Below are 23,302 nucleotides of genomic sequence, written 5' to 3'. Positions count from 1 at the left end.
GCATGCTTAGATAACATGACAAAAATTATAAAAATGTCAAACATGCTAAAACTCGACTTGGCAAAATTGGTACACCTTTTACGATCACCGTTAGCTGAGCGAATAAAAATGTCCAACATGGGACAATAAAGGTCCCATTAGACGTGACAAACATTGGTCCAAACAAGCACAACAAATGACCAACACAACGTGAATCATGGTAACCTTGGATAAATGTCGGACTTTAAGGGCAAATATTTGGCATAACGACAAACAGTTTAATGGCACCTTAAGCAAATTTGACAATTTTATCTGTATTTTTTGGAACAGCTTTACATAGAAGGTAGAGTTGCACAAAATTAAGTTTGCTCATTACCTTGTTGGTAGGATTTTTCTCGCTCAGCCAACGCTTGACGTATAACAAGGTTGAAGTGTTAGGTTGATACATGGCCCGACAAATATGTCGGCACAGCTTGGTGGGATAACTAGTAGTTAAAAACAAGTTAGCGTAGTCCTACGTCAATTACGCGGTAGGGCTTTATGCACAACACCTTTATATTTTTTATAGCAAAAAAACATACATTTTTTTATTTTTATAAAAAAAGAAATATCTCCCCAATGACTCGCTAACAACACGACAACAATCAATTTTATACAAAAAATTTGTTCGAATTACCCAAAGAAATCATTTTAGCTTTTAATTAATACTAAAACATAAAAGGTGAACCAGCCTCAGGCTGATAATCTCTGCAATACAGACACAAAAATACTAAAACATTTAAATCATGTACTGATTTATCGACCGTATTCTATAATTAACTTGATGATTTTGTGGCTATATCGGTCTCTTTCTACTCATAAGTATAAGGGAGTAGAGATCAAAGTGGATAATGAAATGATATATATGATAGAATTCGCTAGGTAGCGAACAAGTGTGAAAATTTTATAGAAGGTGAAATTAGGCAAGTAGGCCATGTATTGAACGAATACATCGAATGCGTGAAACTTCTGCCGTGCGACCTGTGCTTTTAAACAGATTGGCTTGGTTGGTAGTTCATACCACCAAGACTGGCAAAAGTTTCAGGCACCCGACTGCCTATGTATTGTTCTGTTTTCATCACAAATTCTATCGATCGGTAGCTTTTTCGGAATTCGCACTCCGTTCATAGGGGTATGCCTATATCGCGGCGTGTTCTTCTTATTAGCTTTTTCGATCTTATTGGATAGAATACTTTTCAACATCGTTCACATTATCGTTTTCAGTAGTTTGAAAGACGTTTCCGTATGCGTCGGAGTTGGTTTCTGTGCATTGCAAAGGAGATGGATCTTCCAAAGGTCGAATGCCACAGGAAAACGGGGCTTACCTAGAGAAATCCCCGAAAGTTCTCAAAGAATGTCAGGAAAAATCACTAAAGGTGTGGGGAAATCCCTGAAAAAAAAACTTCCAGAGGAAACCTTGAATGTACTCCAAGAGAAACCCCTGGCAGATTTTCTAAAAGAATTCCTGAAGAAGAAATTTCGGAAAGGCAGATTTCAAGGAGAAATTTCTGTAAAGATCTATAACGTCCAGGGTGAATCAATGAAGAAACTCCAGGAGAAAATCCCGAAGGAGTTCCCAGAGGAACCCCTCGAGAAAGGGGAAACTGCTCTAAAACTTCTGAAGAAATCTCTCAATTCCAGTAGGATTCAATCCCTGAAAAGTCCTGAAGGATTTCCTGGAGAAATCCAAAGATTAGTTTGTGAAGAAATCCCGGAGATTTTTTGGTGAAATCCCAAAATAGATTACTGGGACAATTCCTGAAGGAATTCCAACAGAAATCTATGAAGTAGTTCATAGAGGAATCTTTAAAGAAACTCCTAGGGAAATCTCCACAGCAATTTCCAAGAGGAGTTCCCGAAGAATTTCTGATTTTTTTTTTGAAGAAATCTCTGAAGGAGTTCCTGGAAAAATCTCTCCGGAAATTACAGGAGAAAGTTCTCCTCATGAGAACTCATGAGAAATTGCTTTAAAAATTCTAGGAAAAATATCTGAAGTATTCCTAGTAGAAATTCCTGAAAAACCCTGAAAAAACCTTATGATTCTTACAATCGTCAAATTAATCAAAAAATTACATTAATGTTGACCGGTTGGGACTCGATGCACCCCATCTACGAGACATTGGACCGAAACCGGTCGGCATTAAGGTAATTTTTAAATTAATTTAACGGTTGTAAGAACCATAAGTGTCGTGTGTTATCTCGCGTTGCGTTTCGTGATTGTCTTGAAGGAGCTCCTGCAGAAATCTACGAAGGAATTCCTGGAGATATCCCTGAAGAAATTCTTGAAGAAATTCGATAAGAAATTACTGAAGAAGTTCCTGAAGAGATCTCTCCAACAATTCCAATAGAAATCCCATAAAGTATTGTATGAGAAATTCCTGTAAGAATTCCTGAAGAGTTCCTGGAGAAATCCATGGAAAAGTAACTAGAGAAATCTGTGAAAGAGTTCCTGGAGAATTTCCTAAAGGAGTTCCTGAAGGAGTTTAAAAAAAATCCTGAAGCAGTTACTTGAGGAATATCTCCAGCAATTCCAAAAGAAATGTCTCTTAAATTTCGAGGGATATCCATGGAATAATTTCTGAAGAAATTTAAGAAGAAAATTTTAAACGAATTTCTGAAGGAATCCACGAAGAAGTTTATTTTGAACAAAACATTCCTCAAAGAATTTAAAAAAAATCCCACAAATAATTTTAGGAGAAATTACTAAAGGAATACAGGAATCCCTGAAGAGTTCCTAGAAAAATCTCTGGAAGAGTCCCTGGAGAATTTTCCGAAGGAGTTGAAGAATTCCAGAAGAAACCCATTAGGAATACAAGGAGAAATTCTTAACAAAACTCCTAGAGGAATCCATGATTCCTGAATGAATCCCTGAAGAAACTACTGAAGAAATCCCTGATGAAATTTCTAGAGAAATCGCTTAGAAAATTTCGGGAGGATTCTCTGCAAAAATGTTAGAGCAATCACTGATTTTATAATTTCTGGATAAATCCCTTACGGAATTCCTGGAAGAATTCAAGAAGAAATTCCTGGAGGACTCTCTGAAGGAACTTGGAGAAAAATCCTTAAATTAACTTTCTAAACAAGTGTTTTTTTATGTTTTGTTTGCAGCTTCTTCAATGCGACCTTTTGAAGAGAACCATGAAATGCGAGTATGATCCAACAAGACTGGTCCGTTGTCATAAATTTTGAACAAATAAAACCACAAAAAGAAACAAAAACCTATGATAAGAAAAAAAAAAACGATCAAGCTGACCATTCCAATCACCTACACAGAGTAAGTTAAGTGAGTAAAAACGCACAAGTTAAAGTAAATCACCATTAAACAGCAGGAGATGGGAAGCTCTCAGGTACTGCCACACCGTCCTCTGTATTCCCTCTTGCACTGTTGTCGTTTCCAGCACACGACGGGTAGGTTAAGAAATAAATTGCAACTAAATAATGAGCGCAAAGATACTAATGGGTGGTGCCGGCTGCCACACTGGATGGTAGGTACTGCCTGCCTGATACGCCGGGTATAAAACGAAACCACCGGTCGCTAAACAGGTTCAGTATCACAAATCGTATCTTCAAAGCGCAATTTGTTCTCGCGTGTATTCCGATCTTCCGGTTTACTACAGTAGTGGACTGAAAACAATTTCGAATAATTTTCAAATTTATATCATACAGAAGAGGTAAGTTTGAACGATACTGTATGTTTGGGCACCAATTGAGCTGAAATTTTGAAAACTAAATAAAATTGCTGTTGCAGAGAAGCTTTAAGGATCATTTACACACTTATTGAGCTAGGCCAAAAAAAATACCAAATTAAATGGTTTAGAAAAAGCAGCTAAAATATCATTGAAATTGGTTCATAGGTATTTGAAACAGTTCTGTCCCCTTAAAAAAACAAAATATTCAATATTTTCTTCCAATTTTGAAGTAAGTAACAGTTCAAAATTTCAGGTCAATTTTTGCATAAATCATACACGATTTTTTTACCAAAAATGTTAACACGTGGCAAAAACCCATACGTGTTTTATCGTTGATCTTGTTATTTTCATGATTTGTAGAAAATTCGTATTTTTCGATTTTTTACATTATGTATTTTACATTATGTATTTTTCATTCAAAACTAGTATTAGATGTACTAAGTCCCTTTTTCGCCTTTAGGCTCAGTGGATATATTACAAAACGGAGCCAAAAAAGTTTCTGATTTCCATATTGTTTTATTTATTTTTTAAACTACGTTTAACATTGTATAAAAACGATTCCTCCTTTTCTATATTTTGACCAGCACTGTACCCCATCAACCACAATGCTATTATCCCCGAGCACCATCCTGTGGACCGTAGCGGCCGGTCTACTAGTCTACCGGTGCTTCCGCTTCGTGTTCGACCGCCCACCGAACTTCCCCAGCGGTCCACCTCGCCTCCCCCTAGTCGGAAGCTACCTCTTCCTACTGGCGGTCAACTACCGGCACCTCCATCGGGCAGCCTTGCGCCTTTGCCACTTCTACCGCACCAAAATCCTCGGAATCTACCTCGGGGACTTTCCCTCGATCGTAGTCAACGATCTGGCCATCGCCAAAGAAGTCCTCGCCCGCAGCGAGTTCGATGGCCGCTCGGATCTGTTCTTGGCCCGGATGAGGGAGCGGAACTTCCTCCGAAGGGGGATATTCTTCACGCAGGGACCGCACTGGAAGGAGCAGAGGCGCTTCGTGCTGAGACATTTGCGAGACTTCGGCTTCGGAAGACGGTTCGACGAGCTGGAGGCGGAGACTCACAACGAGATCACGACCCTGCTGGATGTGCTTCGGTATGGGCCAAAATACGATCATGAAAAGCTGTTTGCCGAAGACGGTTACGTCAAGTGTCCGGATGTGTTCTACGGACTACTGGGCAACGTGTACTTTCAAGTGATCTGTGGAGAGCGATTCCAGCGGCAAGATATGGGACAGCTGTTTGAGTAAGTACACACCACAGATATATACAATAGTGCAGAAGCCTTATCAACGAAATTGTGCAAATATGTAGACAATATCACACGAGGTGGTCAAGGTCCTTATCAATTCGCAATCTCACTGTTGCGAAATATTTATTTGCATATTAAACATGCGGTGGGTGGTAGTTAACTAATATGTAAATTAGGTCAGATAAACATAGAACCGGATTTTGTTTGTCAAACTTATTTAGGGCTGTACCACCTTTGGATTTGTGCGACTTGCTTAATTCTAATGTTATACTCTGCAGCTAAAACTTATGACTGCTTTGGTTGAATAGTTAAACAAGAATGAATGTATTGCAATCAACTTGTAAGCATGCTTAAGAACAAATGTCTTGAAATCCCACTTCAACATTGCATCAAAACTTCAGACGCACAAATCTCAAGAAGCTAGCATCAAACAACAATGCATTTTATTATTCTGTTCTTGCTCACTTGTATTTAGCTTAAAATAAAAAGCTCAGATGCGATTTGTGCCCTCAAAATCGTGAGTAGGTGCCAAAGTCGGCCATTGTGGCGGCCATTTTGGGATTCTAACAAGTCTGTCCTTAAGGCGAAACTGGAAGCATTTTCTCATTTTTTCGGTTTTTAATTTTTTATTAAATAACGAAGCAATATTTTCAAAATCGGTTTTCGTGCACATGTAGAGTATGGATCAAGGTATCTTCTGATTTGTTTTTGTAATGGAAAATATTTTTCGTTTTTGCAAAAACCATTTTTGAACAAAATTTCACAAAAAAATAGTTTCTGCAAATTGACGAGTGTAGAATTAGCAACTAGTTAAAATACACAAAAATAAAAAAAAAACGAAAAAAAAAAGTTTCTGCAAAAATGGAAAACATTTTCCAACTCAATAAAAACTCAGAAGATACCTTGATCCATACTCTACATGTGCACGAAAACCAATTTTGAAAATTTTGCTTCGTTATTTAATAAAAAATCAAAAACCGAAAAAATGAGAAAATGCTTCCAGTTTCGCCTTAAACGAAGATGCCTGTTTTTATTGAAAGCTAACTACAAACTGTTCATAAAGTGCCATTCATTATTTCGGAAGATTTACTCTCGATCCTGTTGGATGTGACAGATTTTTGCAGCTACCGCGAATAGAAATCCTAGGAATAGAAACGTGTTTGGTCTCTAAGTATTAACAACAAAGAATGAAAATTTTATTTTATTCCATCTTGTCCCTCGGGCAGCTTAAACGGTTCGTTCAGGTCATCAATCAATTTATGCATCCATTGAAGTTCTTGAAGACATTCTGCTAGTGCTATGCATTCTGCCTCGGTGGTTGATAACGAAACACCACAATGCTGCATCTCAAGTTGACCACAAAACTTGGAGATGTAACCGGTATTCGATTTCCGGTCGCCGACTTCTCCAGCCCAATCTGCATCCACGTAGCATTCCATATCGTTTGATGCTGGTTCACCCAGATACAAACAGTGGTTCACTGTGCCTTTGGGATACCGTAGGATTCTTTGGCTTAGTTCCAGTCAGCTGTCGTAGGGTTTGATACTCGCCTTCCAAGAATCGACGTTGCAATCGCCACACCCGGCCAACACCAGGCGACGATATACAATAAACACCCAATCAGGTTCTGGAACTGCTCTGGATTCTGCAGTGCTCCTCTTTTTGTTGTACATACAGTGTATCAAACAATTGTCCGTACAGCAAATTTTTTGTCAAAATAATTTTTCATTCAAATGTTAATAACTTTTTATGCGTCAATCAGAAACGCTGAAATTTTGACCAATCATGAATCATATATTAAAGCTCCATTGGTAAAATTTTGAGCGAGATCGAATAAGTTTTCTGAAAGTTATAGAACTTTTAGTAAAACTTATAAGATTTTTGAACACATTTTAAAAACATTATATCTCAACATGTATCCGATGATTTTTTTTTTTCAATTTTTTTTGTGTTACATCTTATACCTAAGGCTTTCATATGCAGTCATGTTTGAGGTTTTATATTCACTACAAAAAAATATAAAAAATGTGCGTATGTAGTTGACGATGTTTTAAAATTTACAATATTTTGCACATATAATCTGCCAAACGTTTTCCACCAATAAAAGTGCATTAACTGAACGAAAAATCCACAGGACGTACTCTTCATATGTAGTTTAGTAGGTCATGTATAAAAATATATCATTAAGAGAGTTTAAAATAGTTGAAAACACTTGGCACTTTTATTGATCAAAATATGATAAATTTCCAAATAAAACTCTGAACATATACAGATTTTTTATATTTTTTGTAGTGAATATAAAACCTTAAACAAAGCTACATATGAAAGCCTTAGGTATAAGCTGTAACACGAAAAATATTGAAAAATTTTCATCAAGTACATATTGAGATATAATGGTTTAAAAAAGTATTCAAAAATTTTATAAGTTTTACTGAAAGTTCTATAACTTTCAGAAAACTTATTCGATCTCACTCAAAATTTTACCAATGGAGTTTTAATATATGGGTAATAATTGGTCAAAATTTCAGCGTTTTTGATTGACGTATAAAAAAGTTATAATCATCTAAATGAAAAATTATTTTGACCAAAACATTGCTGTACGGACAATTGTTTGATACACTGTAGAAAGTCGGTCATCATCGGAATTTTCGATATCTTTGCATTTGTCATCCGAAAGCGCGATAGAATTTTGATTGATTCAGTGCACATCTTCCAGTTTCAATCCTGATCTGTATTTCAGGGAAGAAATAAAGATCTCCTAATACGTAAACTTGAACTCTTCAAGTGCTGCCACCGAAGCACGGTATTCGAACTCAGTATAAACAACCATGACAACATCATCGACGTAGATCAGGATGTGCATTTTTGACTTCTTTGTTTGCTCGGCGTATAGGCAAGGATCTGCTGTTGAGTTGCGAATACCCATCTTTCTGATTATGCCGTCAATTATGTGATTCCAAACTCTCGCTGCTTGTTTTGTCCATAGAAGCTTTAGCGCAGTCTGCACACTTCGTTGGGATTGCTGTTCTTGAAGCGTGTATGTTGCTTCATGTAGATCTCCTGTAGCTCCCCGTTTTGATGTCCACATGGCGCACCAGCATCAGGTCCCTGCTTGCGAACAGTCCGAAAAGTTGTTTGCTTCACGACCGGAGCAAATACTAGGTCATAATCCACCCCGAACTTTTGAAAAAAAAAACCTAGTGACTCAAAGTCTGGATTTAACTGGTCTCATTCTTTATTCACTCCAATGTTCGACCGAGCCAATCGATAGACTGTCGCGGGAAATTCGTTAAACTCATCACATACTTGATGCTCAACTTCTGGCACATCCAGATTGGCCTCGTAAAATTGCAAGTAATCATCAAGCTCACCACGATGAACAACGTCCTTCTGTTCAGCAGCTATCACATCCGTCAATTGTACAGAAACTTCGTTAAACGCTTCCATCAATCAGGGGTCCTTCCGTGGAACCATTCGATATCTTCTTAACTTGATCATCAATTTACAAAAATCTGACATCTTCGCTAATGTTAATATCTCCGGTTCTGGTCTGAAAAAATCTGTATGCCTTGTTTTCCGTCGCGTTTGGGCTGATTCAAACTTCTTCCGCTTCTGTTAGGGCTTCCAAACATACGCATCATATCCGAACATTTTCAAATGGCTTAAATTGGGTTTCCTGCTTCGAACAATGTAAAGTCGTTTACGTAATTCTTCACTCGCATCCCGGACGCCAAATGCTTTCGTTCGATCTCAACTAGGACATTTGGAACTCTGAGACCGGGTTTGCGAAGCCACAAGTGTTGCCAAGTGTTATGTGGACGATTGTTCATCATCAAGGAGCGAGAGTCCTCCACCGTGTTAAGCCGGTACAGGCCACTAACTCGATCTGCCGATCTATCGATTGCGATATCAGTTTCAGTTACATACTGCATCTTTTATCATAAAATACGATAGAGACGCCTTTCTTTGCAAGCTTCATAATAGATATCTGGTTTCTTCCAGCACGGGAGCGTAAATTACTTCTATTAATGTGATCTTGATTTCTTCACCGTTGTTGTCGACAATCGAATCACACAGTCCCCAACACCGCCGGTACGAAGCGTTTTGCGTGGTTTTGCTATCTGCAGTAGAAATAACCGGTAGCACAAAACTGTACAAACGCAGGGATGATCGTTGATCGTTAGCGATGTGGGAAGTCGCTCCGGAGTCCACAATCCAGGATTTCGATACATTAACGTGGCTCCGGACCATGAACGTATAGCTATGTCTCGATTTCTTCTTTTTATGTACTGCCTTTGGTTTTTCCTTGTTTGGCTTCGTTTGGAATCTTTCGTTGGTATTCTGCTCCGCCAAGTATGCTCGACAATACTTGCATTACACAGAAGTTGCAGGTACTTCTGCTTCCGATTCTAATACCATAACGGTTCGTTCAGTTCTCCCTTCTGTTGGGACTGCTCCTCTACTTCGTCAACGAGCTTCACCTTCACTGTTTCAAGCGTGAGTTCTTCTTCATTGCGAGCTTCTGAGGCCGTCGCCATGAGGTTGATTAACCTTTCCGCTTGCCTGTTCGACGGTGCGGTGCGGAAGTGGATGATGTTCATGTTCTCGCAGAGGGAATGGGATTTGTAGCCAATAAACTGCGTTTCGTTGTCGAACTCAATTACTTTCGGTACGCCAAATCTGATAACGGCCTCTGAAACCGATCGTCACTGAAGCAGTTGTCGATCTCGTTTGGAAAATCTGCGACCACTTGGTATCAGATATCTGAACCCGTTTGTCGGTCCGTCATAGTCTACATGAATGCGGTCTCAAGGTCTTTCAGCGCCTTGCCACGGGTGTGGCTCTACTTGTGGTGGATATTTTTGCGCATTTGCACAGCTGGAACTGCTGTAAGAACGCCCTCACCGATGCCGTCGTCGATGTTCGGCCAGTTACACCGAGCGATGGGCCTTGACTAGCTTGATGCCGGAATGACGGAAAGTTGCTTCAGCAGCTTTTTTCGGAATCGTACTATCATCATCACGCAGCGTTGCACTACTGATTGACTCCCGCCAATGTGAAAGAACGATTGTAGCGCCGAATCGTGAATAATTTTCTCAATTTTCGACCACTTAGTTTTGATATGAGTTGCTCCATCGTTGATTTTAAATGTGACTGGTAGGGGCTCAGTAACATTGAATCCAGAGCGCATTAAAGATCAAGCTCAACGTTGAGGCTTGGTAACACAAATTCTTCCACTGGACACTCGTGGTTATTGATGAGCCGCAATAGTACATCTTCGTAGCCAAAATTGTGGTGGACACGAACTCGATGTTAAAAACGTATCCGAGCAGAGTGAGCGCACATCGTTTCAGACGATTGGCCGTGTGAATGGAAATGTCTTTCTTCGACCCGAAAATTTCCACGAGTGGCTGATGGTCAGTCTGCAGTTTGAACCTTCGTTCCATCAGCATACGTTGAAACTTGGTGACAGCAAAGACCATAGCGAGCGCCTCTTTTTCGACTTGCCCTCAGTTCTGCTCTGCCGACGACAGCATTTGACACCTTGAATCCCAGCAATCATGACGTGCATCAGCTGCTGGAATGCACCGGATGCTGACTTGACACCAGGAGCCAGCCTGTTCAAATGGAAGAGGCCCCGGTGTGTGTTGATGATGAGCAACCGCTTTGATGATACATCAACTACTACCTGTAGGTAGGCATCCGACAGGTCGACGATGCTGAACGTCTTGCTTCCGGCTAACTTCGAGAAGATGTCGTCCGGTGTTGGGAGAGGAAAGTTGTGCGCTTCCAGCATTGCGTTCAGCCCAGTCGAATAGTCAGCACAAATTCAACTTTACGACCAGGCTTCCGAACTTGTTGCGGTTCGGTGCTGCCCAGTCGGAGTATTCTACTGGTGAGATGATACCCACCTGCTGCAAACGTTCGAGCTCCGTAACGACCAAAGGAATGGTATTGGACGGCTCCAGGCGTTTGGGTCGGAAAACCGCCCTGACCTCTGGGTTCAGGTGGAGGCTGACTTGAGCTTCCTGGCAGTGCCCAAGAGTGTTCTGAAAAACTTCGGGGAACCGCAAGAGGAAGTGCTTTCCAGAAAGAGTTAGAATTGGATTGATTCACCTGATTGACGAACGATGATTTCGAGCACATGTCGAAGAGGTCCATCCAATCCAAACCGGATAGGTTGAGTGTCTTGACTGACGTGATGACGTCTGTTTTAGTCACTAGTAAAATACGAGAAAGTTCGATTTCAAACAACTTTATTATTATCGATCTATTAACCGCGGCACTCTGAGCATAAACTTGCTCTGAGTTCAACTGAGCTACACACTGGTGTGTAGAGGAGGTAGGGATGGATGATCGTGTGGAAACTCTACTGCCTACTAGGGATGTACATAATATAACAACGTCGTTAACCCCTACGAGGCAGGTGAATTCCTGCAGCAGTGGAAGACGATCTCTGCATGCGGAGAGTGCTTCGCAGGTCGATGGCTTTAGTGCTGACGATCCAACCTTCCTCCAGGTCTCTTAACGGATGATAATGATCAGTGACCCGCTGTCAAGCTGCGGTATGGCTTGACACACCGGTGTGGCTTACCGTGTAGACGATGTTGGCTTGGTACTTGGTCTTCTTCTGATGCTTCTTATCCTTCTTCTTTTTTTATCTGTATTAACGGGATTTTTAGCCTTAGGCTATTTCATCTCGGGACCCACGCTGTACTTCCCTTCCGAAGGAAGAACCCAAATTTTGTGAGTTTGTCGGGAGTGGCATTCGATCCCAGGACCTCGGCGTGATAGTCACGTGCTTTAACCATCACAATAGGTCCGCTCCACAGCCCCCCCCCCCCCTTCTTCTTGTTGGAGTTGCTACCAGCGGTCGTCGGGCTGGATGGCTTGGTGAAACAACCGCAGTATGGCTCCTTGTGTCCCACGCGGTTGCATGTTGCAGAGGTGGCTTCTGTATGTGCACTCCATGACGAAATGTATCTGTCCGCATTGCGAAGCTCTTGTTAGAGTATGTATCGTGAAATTCTTGTAGGCTTCTCAATACCATAGTGGCCATCAACTGAGAGCAGGGATGAGTACATTCACTTGCCAGAAGGTACATTTACTTGCTAATGTCTGAGACATTATGTCTCAGTACAGAGCAATGCTATCAAAAAACAGTGCATGGAGAGTTCATAGCTTGTAGTTATATCTGAAAATTTGCTAAATAATAAAAGGATTGCACATGCATAGTGAAACCACGCGGTGAATGTAAATTATAACTCACCCTGAACCTAATGATAGACTCCTAGGGTTTTGATTCCGGGCAGACGGTGGACCTCGGATGTTCGCATTCTCGGAGACCTGTTCACAATCATCCTCAGGAATTTGTATTGAACTCGTTGGAGTTTCAGACGATGGATTCGGGCGTACCTCTTGCGGAACGGCATTTCATACTCAAACGACGGGAAGTATGATTTGCTTTTAGACAGTAAGCATGTTCTTCAGAGACAGCGTTGATTTACGGTTGATCAGTGGGTCTGGCAACTTAGCAGTGCGTTGAACTTGTGGTGGCAACACTGCCACTGTTGAAGCGAGAGAGAAACTGTCAGTTTGAGTTAGATGTTTGGAAATAATAAACGCGTGTTATTGAAAGTCGGTAAATCGTCCGAGTATCAGGGCTGGTAGCAAGTCACTTTTTAGTAACTTAGTCACTTTTTTTGGGTTGGTCACTAAAAAGTCTCTTTTTTCAAGGTCAGGTCACTAAAGTCACTATTTTCACCTAAAAAGTCACTTTTTTCAACTATTTTCGGAAATTGAAAAAATACGGATTAAAAATATCCAAAGTTGTTAAATTATTAAATGATGCCACATTAAAGAAGTCAATTTTTTTTTCTTTAGGATCCCTGGGAGACATTGAAAAAAATGGCTACTACTAGCTGCTATCAATTCCAATCAAGTTGTCGGCGATGATTGAAATATTCCAATATAAAATCACCGTATTAGCCATTGAATACCTCTGAGAAAACTCGGTAAATGTGGTCTCAGATTTCTTAGTGAAGCATGGTTTTACGAATTGGAATCTATTTTGTTAATTGGAACAGGCATCTTCATCCAGCAATTCACGAGCGGTAATGGCCGCCACAATCATGCTCACTTTCTGGTAGGGATAAAACGATCTGACGTTTGGCTTGTGTCGTTTGGCAGCTGATCGATAAGTTTTATGATCGATCTTATCGGTCAGCTGACAAACGACACAAGTCAAACGTCAGATCGGCTTATCCCTACCAGGAAGCGAGCATGCTTGTGGCGGCCATTAGCGCTCGTAAATTGCTGGATACACAGATAAACGCCCAAAAGTATGTAATGCCCTTATAATTTCATGGTGTTGAAATTGTTGTTTTAAAAATTCGTTATTTCAATTTTTAAAACACCTCAAATAATTAAAGCGTACCGTGCACGAAACAACCAAAAGACCTTTTTTTTTTAAAAGACCAATACAGATTTTTGCAGACCTCTATATTCCTTTGCGAACATTATTACATTACGGACCTTCACAGACCTGCACAATCACTGGTTGTTTGTGGACTGAACACATAGGCTTATATTCCATGGAGATCTTGTAAGATGTGTACCATCTATACAGTTCAATACAATACTCCATTTACTTGTTAGAAGGGTCATTGGTCTGGGACGTAGAGTAGTCATTCGTATAATACTAGTTTCGCTTGTAGATCCTGTACCTACATTTCATGGAGTTTTGGGACGACCTAGATCATATGTAAAACTGATAGTAGTAAAACTGTTGCGGAAATCTAGTGACTATTTAGTGACTTGGTCACTATTTTAAGTCCCAAATTAAAATTAACAACTTCTTCCAGAATGCCTGTAACAACATATTACATATTAAAATTTCACCAGAAACTTTGAAACAATTTAAATAAATTAGTAAATAATAATATAAGACGTTTTAAGTAAATTAGGAATTCTATTACATTTTCATGTGAATTTAAAAACCTTGTTTTCTTCTTGTTCTTCTTCTTTATGGCTCTACGTTCCCACTGGGACTTGGGCTGCCTCGCTTCAACTTAGTGTTCTTTGAACACTTCCACAGTTATTAATTGAAGGGCTTTCTTTGCCTGCCATTGCATGAATTTGTATATTGTGAGGCAAGTACAATTATACACTATGCCCAGGGAGTCGAGAAAATTTTCCCGACTGGAACGGGAATCGAACCAGCCGTCTCCGGATTGGCGATCCAAAGCCTTAACCACTAGGCAAACTGGAGTTTTCTTCTTGTAATTCTTCTGCAATTTTCCAAGGGGGTTTGTAGAGAAATATTTAAATATTTAAAATATTCTAGAAATCATATTAGAGAACTTACTCAAATTTATTTACACATTTTTAAGCATTTGTCTATCTATTATTCCAACATGGTGAAATTCATGGCAGAAAACATACATCAAGTTCTCCAAGAGTTTCATAAGAAATTGCGCATTCGATGCACTGCCACAAAGTATGAAGATTGTTATATTGTTTTTTTTTTTGACAGTATTTTCTGTTGAAATTTTAGCAAATATCACTTAAAAAATGTTCACCTTTAATCGGTCTACAAGTGCGAAGGAAATATCCGCAATTATGTTCACAGAAAACTATTCAGAATCTGGTTCAATAAACTTCAGTGTGTGTCTTCTTTAATTCCTCAGATAAAATCGCCAAAAATTCTTTATCAACCTGGACATCTGTCAATTTTTTTTCCATCAATATTGCCTAAAGGCACAGAGAAACAGACGTCACACTCTCAACGCCTCCCATCGATCACCTTTTCAACGGTTGATTCAAATATTCAGTAGTTGGTCGATTGACCACTCGCGGCGCTGGTGTCGTTTTTGCTCCTGTTTGACGTTTGCTCACTACCGCCATCTAGCGGCGGCCCGGCCAACCGCAGTACGTTTAGCATTGGGCGATTACGTTTTCGTGACGATGTTTTTTAATGAAATTTGTTCTAAGTGTTACGTCTGTTTCTCTGTGCTAAAGGGTTTCTATCGGAACCGACTAAAGATCAATGTTGGCACATCCATTTACATTCATGCCATGCTCATCTAGTTTTGCACAATATATGCTAGAAAATGTTAGATACATGCAGCTTTGTACAATTTTAGGAATGAAGCATGAAAGTTTGTCTTGAATTTTTTCATAATGCGGTACCGTGGAGGGCCCATATTCTGCGTACCTAAGACTTTTTCAATTTCAATCAGCTGTAACAAATTCAAAATCGAACCGATTTGGCTGAATTTTTGACCGCACATAGTTATTAGCTTTGTAAATAAGAGAAAAATATAATTCTTATACAAATCACTCAATTTATATGTAAAATTATGAAAATTCTAAAGTGTGTCTTTGTTCCTAATTCTGCGCACCCTTTTTTGGAATGTTCCTTATTCTGCGCACATGAGAAAAACTCTAAAAAGATAACATATTGTAATGAGAACATGATTCATAGATTAAATTTAATTGAATTCTTCATTTTCAACTTTTATACGACATTACGACCATATTGGAACTTTGCATGTACCCAACATTGATACTACCTACTTTGATTACTGAGCAAAGGGAATTTCAATCATAATACACAAAAGGATTTTGTAGCATTAGCATTATCGAATACTTCTACGTAAAGTTTTTTAGTCATCCACATATGCTCATATTAGTAAAATTTACTTTCATTCCTAAAGGCATTATAAACTTTTTCGCCATGACAAGGTGGCACAATTTTTGTTTGCAAACTGAGACTTCTTTCTTGTCTAACTCCAGGGTTTCCATTGTTTAAGAAAATTCCATGTAAACTTACATCATATATCGCATTTGACGAATGCTTGCATTAACACATACAATTTCCCCAGAGGTTGATAGCAAATGTTTAAAACAAGTGGTTAGTCCGGTCACAAACTACATATCAGATCAAAAATGCAAGAATCGTAAATTAGCCTTCAAAGTTTATAAACTAACTTGTTGAGACGTAATTACATTCACCGGATTGCTAGAACCATAGAACATCCTAGTTATAACTATGTTGGCATTTATATGATGTTTGTTTATTAATTATATGTTCAAAACTTAGTGTTGAAATGTCTGCGCAGAATTAGGACCACTATTTAATACCGTTTCCTAATTCTGCGCACCTAAGAAGAACAAGAAGATTAAGAAAGGATGAATGAGTTTTCACTCAATTGTTTTTGCCGATTCTGATTCCTCGAAGACAGCAGTACAGGATGCGCATGCAAAAGCAGACATTCTCTTCATTATTTATGTCGCAAAATGCTTCAGCTTATGAGGCAACTTTTTAGCAGCTTTGCTAACGGACACAGATTTCAGGCAATTTCCAGTACTTGCAACATCATTTTATTTTTTTACAAAATAATGGTCGTTGATTTCAAAAAATTTTCTTCACAAACTTTTTCATTACTATTGAAACAATATTCAAAAAATATATTTGAAGCTAATATTGAACTAGCGTCCGTGATTTTGTGGTATATTCGCGAAAGTGCGCCGAATTAGGGACTGCGCAGAATTAGGGCCGGTCACGGTACCCCAGGATTTTCTGAATCAAATTCGTCCTACAATGTTTCCTCACTAAGCTAACTTTTGTGCCCACTTTTGTGTCACTATTTAGCCACTTTTTTGGTATCTGCAAGTCACTATTTGGTCACTATTTTCGAGAATTTGGTCACTAAAATAACTATTTTTACCATCAGTTCTTGCTACCAGCCCTGGAGTATTTATTTCGTTAATCGTCCGAAGTAACGCGGAACGTCCGGAATCCCTACATTGGTGACCGTCGACGGTGATAGCAATCGGAATTACGCGAAATACGGAGCAAAAAACAAGTTCTAAACATGACTGAAAATCGGCAGGCGCAAAACGTAAACAATCAGTCGCAGCCGGCAGCAGCCGCAGTTGCTGTCAAATTGCCGGAATTTTGGAAATCGGACCCGGCAATGTGGTTCGCGCAGGCCGAGGCGCAATTTGCCTTGGCAGGAATCACGCAAGACACCACGATGTTCCACCACATTGTGGCAAAAATAGACCAATCCGTGATATGCCACATCGCGGATCTGGTGAAAAATCCCCCGGCTACGGACAAGTATGATGCTGTTAAACTTCGACTCATTTCCCGCTTTGAACTGACGCCACAATCACGTCTCGAGCGCCTCCTGAGCTCTTGTGACCTTGGCGATTTGCGGCCAACACATTTGTTGGCGAAGATGCAGGAGCTGTCCGCAGGCCTAAACGTTGACGAGTCTCTGCTGAAGATGCTTTTCCTACAACGTCTCCCGGCTAACATTCGCGCTGTTCTAAGCATCCACGACGGAACATTGGCGAAAATCGCGGAAATGGGCGATAAAATGATCGACTTGTCGCCGCCAACATCGGCTGCCGTTGATGTTAGGGCATCCGTAGCAGCATCGTCCAATCAAGACCCGTACTCACAGGAAAGCCTGGCCAACCAAATCGCGGCATTGACTGCCGAAATCCGCCGAATGAGGTCCAAACCACAACGTTCTCGGACTCGATCAACTTCCCGGAGTCGGCAAGCAGCTGGTTCGAACAACGTTTGTTGGTATCATCGCAAGTTTGGAAATGACGCAGAACAGTGCCGCGGTCCATGCAGTTATCAAGCGTCAAAAAACTAGACAACCGCCCGCCTGTTGTCAACGAGGTGGGCGGGAACCAGTTGAGTCATCGTCTTCGTATCTTCGACCGAACTTCGCAATTTCGGTTCCTGATCGATACCGGGTCGGATGTGTCGATTATTCCTGCTAGCTCCAGAGAAAAATCCCACGGTCCTTCTACCTTTCAACTTCACGCCGCTAACGGATCCACAATCAGGACATACGGAAACCGCTTTGTTACTATGGATCTGGGACTGCGGCGCCGTTTCACGTGGAACTTTCTAATCGCTGATGTCACTACAGCCATAATCGGTGCCGACTTTCTGGCCTATTTTGACATCCTTGTGGACCTTGGTAGCCACCGGCTAATCGATGGAAAAACAAAACTACATTCTACTGGTGGACTCACACAAGCCGTGCTTCATGGCGTCACGATGATCGATGTTGGCCATCCCTTTCGCGACTTGCTGGTTGAATACCGCGAAATTACTACACCACCAACTATGCGATCCGAAATCAAACACAACGTTACGCACCACATCCAGACCAAAGGCCCTCCGGTCGCATGCAAAGCACGCAGAATGGCTCCTGACAAATTGAAAGCAGCGAAAAGGGAGTTCGAGATGATGATGGAAATCGGAATATGTCGCCCGTCTAAAAGTACCTGGGCCAGTCCCCTGCACTGCGTCCCGAAGAAGAATGGAGAATGGCGTTTTGTGGGAGACTACCGAAGCTTGAACCGTGTCACTATTCCTGATCGGTACCCTGTCCCCCATATCCATGACCTTCTGAACAGTTTCCTGGGTAAAAAGTTCTTCACAACACTGGATATGGTGCGAGCTTACTACAACGTTCCAGTAGAGGAATGCGACGTCCCCAAGACAGCAGTAATCACCCCGTTCGGGTTATTCGAATTTACGAGAATGCAGTTCGGGCTGTGCAATGCCAGCCAGTCGTTCCAACGATTTATGCATAGTATTTTCGGGGATTTGGATTTCGTAATAGTATTTGTCGACGATATTTGCATTGCATCAGCTACAGAGGAAGAGCATCAGCGCCATGTTCGGATCGTTTTTGATCGTTTGAAAAAAAAATGGTCTAGTACTGAACCTGGCGAAATGCAAGTTTGCGCAACCGGAAGTGGATTTCTTAGGATATCGTGTTAATGCTGAAGGTGTGAGACCGGAACCAAAAAGGGTATCTGCAGTCGTCGAATATACGAAGCCTACCACAGTCAAGGAACTAAGGCGGTTCCTAGCTCTCGTAAACGGCTACAAACGTTTTCTACCAGGTGCCGCAGGAACGCAGAAGACATTACAGGATATGATCCAGGGAAATCGCAAGAATGATACTCGGAAGCTGAAATGGGATTCCACAGCAGAAGCAGCGTTCATCCGGTGTAAAAAAAGGTTTAGCCGAGGCGGCATTATTGCATTATCCCGACGTTTCGAAGCCGTTGGCTCTAATGGTCGATGCTTCGGATATAGCAGCAGGAGCAGTACTGCAACAGTATCACAACGGCGGTTGGCAACCTCTGGGATTCTTCTCGCAGAAATTCTCCAGTTCGCAGAAGAAATATTCAGTTTTCGGTCGAGAGCTAACGGCGATGAAACTCGCCGTCAAGTATTTTCGTCACCTGGTTGAAGGTAAGGATTTTACTATTTTCACCGATCATCGACCGCTTACCTACGCACTTGCCCCATGAAGAACGTTATTTGCAATACATCTCTAGCTTCACGAGATCTATCAGACACATTAGCGGAAAAGACAATTTCGTTGCTGATGCCCTGTCTAGAGTGAATGCCATTACTCCACCATCCGTAATCACTTTTGACGATATTGCTGTAGATCAAGTGGCAGATCCGGAGTTGCAGAAACTGTTAACGAGCAAAACTTCCTCACTTCGCTTCGCACATCATTGGTCAGTCATCTAAGCAAATATATTGTGATGTTTCAGGAAACGGACAACCACGACCATTCATTCCGAAGCATCATCGTGTGAGCGTCATGCACGCTGTGCACGATTTGTCCCATCCCGGTGTACGTGCTACTCGAAAGCTCATATCCGCTAAATTCGTATGGCCATCGATGAATAAGGATGTCTCCCAATTCGTTAGATCATGTGACAGATGCCAGCGTTCCAAAATCAACCGTCACACTCATGCAGCTTTTGGTGAATTCGGTGTTCCTCGAGGACGGTTCAGCCATGTGCACATCGACTTGGTTGGACCTTTACCACCTTCTAATGGCTACCGATATCTGCTAACAATGGTCGATAGGTTTAGTCGTTGGCCTGAAGCAGTACCGTTGCCGGACATACTAGCGGAAACCGTTGCACAAGCCTTTTGTAATACATGGGTATCCCGCTTTGGCGTCCCTGAAACAATAAGCACTGACCAAGGTCGGCAATTCGAATCGCAGCTGTTTCAGGAATTGACTGCGTGGCTCGGTACAGTTCGTACCCGTACTACCGCTTATCATCCTCAGGTCAACGGCCTTGTTGAACGTTTTCATCGCACCTTAAAATCCGCAATCATGTGCGTCGACCCGTTACACTGGAGTGAAAAACTGTCCTTGATTTTGCTCGGATTACGCACTGCCATTCGAGACGATTCGAATTGCTCTGTAGCAGAGATGGTGTATGGACAGCCCCTCCGTATTCCAGGTGAGTTTTTTGAACACACTACGATTGAAGTTGGACGTTCGGATTTCCTGAAATCACTTCGCAGTGCTATGGGAAACATCAAACCCATCGAAGGAGTGCATCATGCAAAGCAGCGTGTATTTGTTCCCAATGATCTTAAAACCTGCAAAGGAGTTTTTGTCAGAGTTGATACGGTGAAAAAACCTCTACAACATCCTTATGATGGTCCCTTCGAGGTAATTGAGCGAGGAGACAAGTACATGGTAATATCGGTAAGAGGAAAAAAGCAAACAATATCCGTCGACAGGTTGAAGCCAGCGTACTCCTGTAGTCAGCAACCAGAGTCCTTATCGGATACAAGGACGAAAGTTACGCCATCAGGTCGTCGAGTACGATTCCTGGCATAACTGGTGGGGGGTAGTGTGGTGGCAACACTGCCACTGTTGAAGCGAGAGAGAAACTGTCAGTTTGAGTTAGATGTTTGGAAATAATAAACGCGTGTTATTGAAAGTCGGTAAATCGTCCGAGTATTTATTTCGTTAATCGTCCGAAGTAACGCGGAACGTCCGGAATCCCTACAAACTTAATTACTGTTTTCCAAAAGTATGCAAAGGTAATTGGCTACGTTAGACCATTGACCGTTGACCCATTGAGAGCGATTTTGCAATTCTCAGCCGGAACAAGTCAGGGGGATTGGTTTTTTTTTTTAGTTTTTATTTATGTGTATTTTAACTTAGATGCTAATTCTACACTCCAGGGGGATTGGGAATGAGGAAATCTAGGGAATCTAGCGAATTGGGATTCGTGCGTTCGATTCCTATCTGAACACGTGAACCACTTTTCGCAATACAAATCACAATTTGTTCATCAAACACGTGTTTATGTTGTGTACTCGAATCATGAATGTCAAAAAGTCAGTAATTCATTAAAATATGTAATTCCTTTTTTCAGAACTGGCCGCCACGCAATCAACTTCCAACAGAAGGGTGACGATTACGGAACCATCCTCAGCTATCTGCCTTGGCTGAAGGACTACTTCCCGGAGGCCACCAACTATCGCGTTCTCCGTGAAGTGAACAACCGGATGAACGACCTGATAGAGGCCATGGTTGGCAAATACCTGGCCTCATATGACGATAATCACATGCGATGCTTCCTGGATCGGTACATCTACGAAATGAAACGAACCAAACCGCTGGAAGGGGAAGCCTTCACCTTTCAATGTAAGTATAGAATCCTTTAAAACTAATGCTATTGATTAACCCGAACCCTATTCCAGACGACCAGCTGGTAATGATCCTGTGGGACATGCTCTTGCCCACCCTATCCGGCTCAGCCATCCAGCTTTCGATGCTGCTGGAACGGATGCTCCTGAACCCCCACGTAGCCCGTAAAGTTCAACAGGAACTGGACGAGGTCGTTGGCCAAGGCCGCCTTCCCACTCTGGACGACCGTATCAATCTCCCCTTCACAGAAGCTACTCTCCGCGAAGGGCTCCGAATCGACACCCTGGTCCCGTCCGGCATTTCTCACGTGGCCCTCGAGGACACCAAGCTGCGGGGCTACGACATCCCCAAGGGTTGCTTCGTAATGCTCGGACTGGACATAGTCAATAACCAGCGGGAGTTCTGGGGCGATCCGGAAAACTTCCGACCGGAACGGTTTCTGGACGAAAGGGGTAACCTTTCGCTGCGGCAGGACATCTCCGTTCCGTTTGGCGCCGGAAAGCGACTTTGCATTGGGGAAACGTTTTCCCGGAATACGCTGTTTTTGATGTTTACCGCTTTGATACAAAATTTCAACATTAGCCAAAGGAAGGGTGATTCGCTGCCGGACTTGGGCAAGCGGATAACCGGGGTGGTCACCTCGATGAAGCCGTTTTGGGTTCGGTTCGAGGCGAGATGAATGGCGGAAGTATTCCAACATAGAATTAAGCAGTTTTAGTGCAGTTATAAAGACTTACCTCAAATAAAGTATAGTTGTTTTGTTATCAATTCACTGTTCACAATAAATTAAATAATGAAATAGAATTTTGGAATCCGAAAATATTGTACATCACTGCAGCAAAAGGCAGCAAAGCAAAGCACCGGCACGATTATTTTTGTTATGATTCAAATATAAATAACAACACTGTTAACAAAAATCAAACAGGTGTTGGACAGTTTGGTGCGAACAGACGTATGTGCCCAAAACAAGTTAAATTTTTTGAAAAATATTAAAAACAACATTTTGGGCTCATTCGCATATTACTTATCTTAAAATTGCCTGTGATAGGTAAATTCAACGGAAGCTAACGATTCTTCCGCATCTGGTGGCAGGAATGAGAACCCTATGAAAAACGTGACTCCTCCAACATTTCACATGGCGCAGCATACACGCTAAGGTCAGTTTACCTTTTTTTCAAAAAGTGCACATTCGCAAATATGCGTAAATGATACTCAAATATAGGTAAAAAATACTCAAATATGGGTAATGTGTACCTGATTGTAACCCAAATATGGGTAAATATTACCCATAAATGCGAATGTGCACTTTTGCAAAATATGAGTTTTATTTACCCATATTTGCGTGAAGTTTACGCAAATTTGAGTAAAATTTACCCATATTTTAGAAAAATAGGTAAACTGACCTTAGCGTGTAGGCACAGTCAAGGGGTTGGAAACTCTGACACCTTGTGTGAAACACCCATTTCACATACCTAAAACACCTTTTGACACCTTTTCGACACCTTTCAATTTTAGCACCATGATTATATTTTATTTTACTGGCGCCACTGGTCTGCCGATGTTTATGTTTACATTTTCAGACAATGTTTATCGTCGCAGTCCGGAAAGAAACAGGCAGCAGTGCAGCCATAGACTAATTTCAAGACCTCGATGTACCATAGAAAACGATCAAATTTTCGGTGACCAGTCCGGTACCCAATAAATATTCATAACCGTGTATTTTTTTTTTCGTGTAAATTGCTTTTTGTGTAAATTTTAATTAGCGTGTTACACTGATCTGACAGCTCTGACAGTAAGGGGCTTAACAT

At 41.3% G+C, this 23,302-nt stretch overlaps 2 protein-coding genes across 2 annotated transcripts in view; one reads left to right on the top strand and one right to left on the bottom strand.

Moving 5' to 3' along the window:
- The window catches only part of LOC109405431 (uncharacterized), a 146,809-nt gene extending 124,341 nt beyond the window's left edge, over window positions 1-22,468 (bottom strand). The window contains exon 1 of the mRNA XM_029856747.2: window positions 22,232-22,468. The gene's annotated coding sequence lies outside the window, so the exon portion shown is untranslated. The remainder of the gene's footprint in view (window positions 1-22,231) is intronic.
- On the top strand, window positions 3,462-22,262 carry LOC109405426 (probable cytochrome P450 304a1). The gene is made up of 4 exons (XM_029877590.2): window positions 3,462-3,689; window positions 4,292-4,962; window positions 21,220-21,491; window positions 21,548-22,262. Exons 2-4 carry the CDS (start codon window positions 4,313-4,315, stop codon window positions 22,171-22,173), a joined length of 1,548 nt encoding a protein of 515 aa, XP_029733450.2. The 5' UTR covers window positions 3,462-3,689; window positions 4,292-4,312; the 3' UTR covers window positions 22,174-22,262.
- Window positions 22,469-23,302: the final 834 nt, after the last annotated feature.

The sequence above is a fragment of the Aedes albopictus genome, chromosome 1, assembly GCF_035046485.1.
Source record: "Aedes albopictus strain Foshan chromosome 1, AalbF5, whole genome shotgun sequence".
NCBI classification, from domain to species: Eukaryota; Metazoa; Arthropoda; class Insecta; order Diptera; family Culicidae; genus Aedes; species Aedes albopictus.
The sequence above is the reverse complement of the archived record's forward strand: the minus strand, read 5'-3'. Positions and strand labels throughout refer to the sequence as shown.

What these genes read in the sequence shown, in the direction of transcription:
- LOC109405426 (XM_029877590.2), top strand. Translation starts at nt 4,313, where the DNA reads ATGCTATTATCCCCGAGCACCATCCTGTGGACCGTAGCGGCCGGTCTA. An exon ending in GATATGGGACAGCTGTTTGA is followed by an intron (nt 4,963 to 21,219) that starts GTAAGTACACAC and finishes TCCTTTTTTCAG; the next exon opens with AACTGGCCGCCACGCAATCA. An exon ending in GGAAGCCTTCACCTTTCAAT is followed by an intron (nt 21,492 to 21,547) that starts GTAAGTATAGAA and finishes ACCCTATTCCAG; the next exon opens with ACGACCAGCTGGTAATGATC.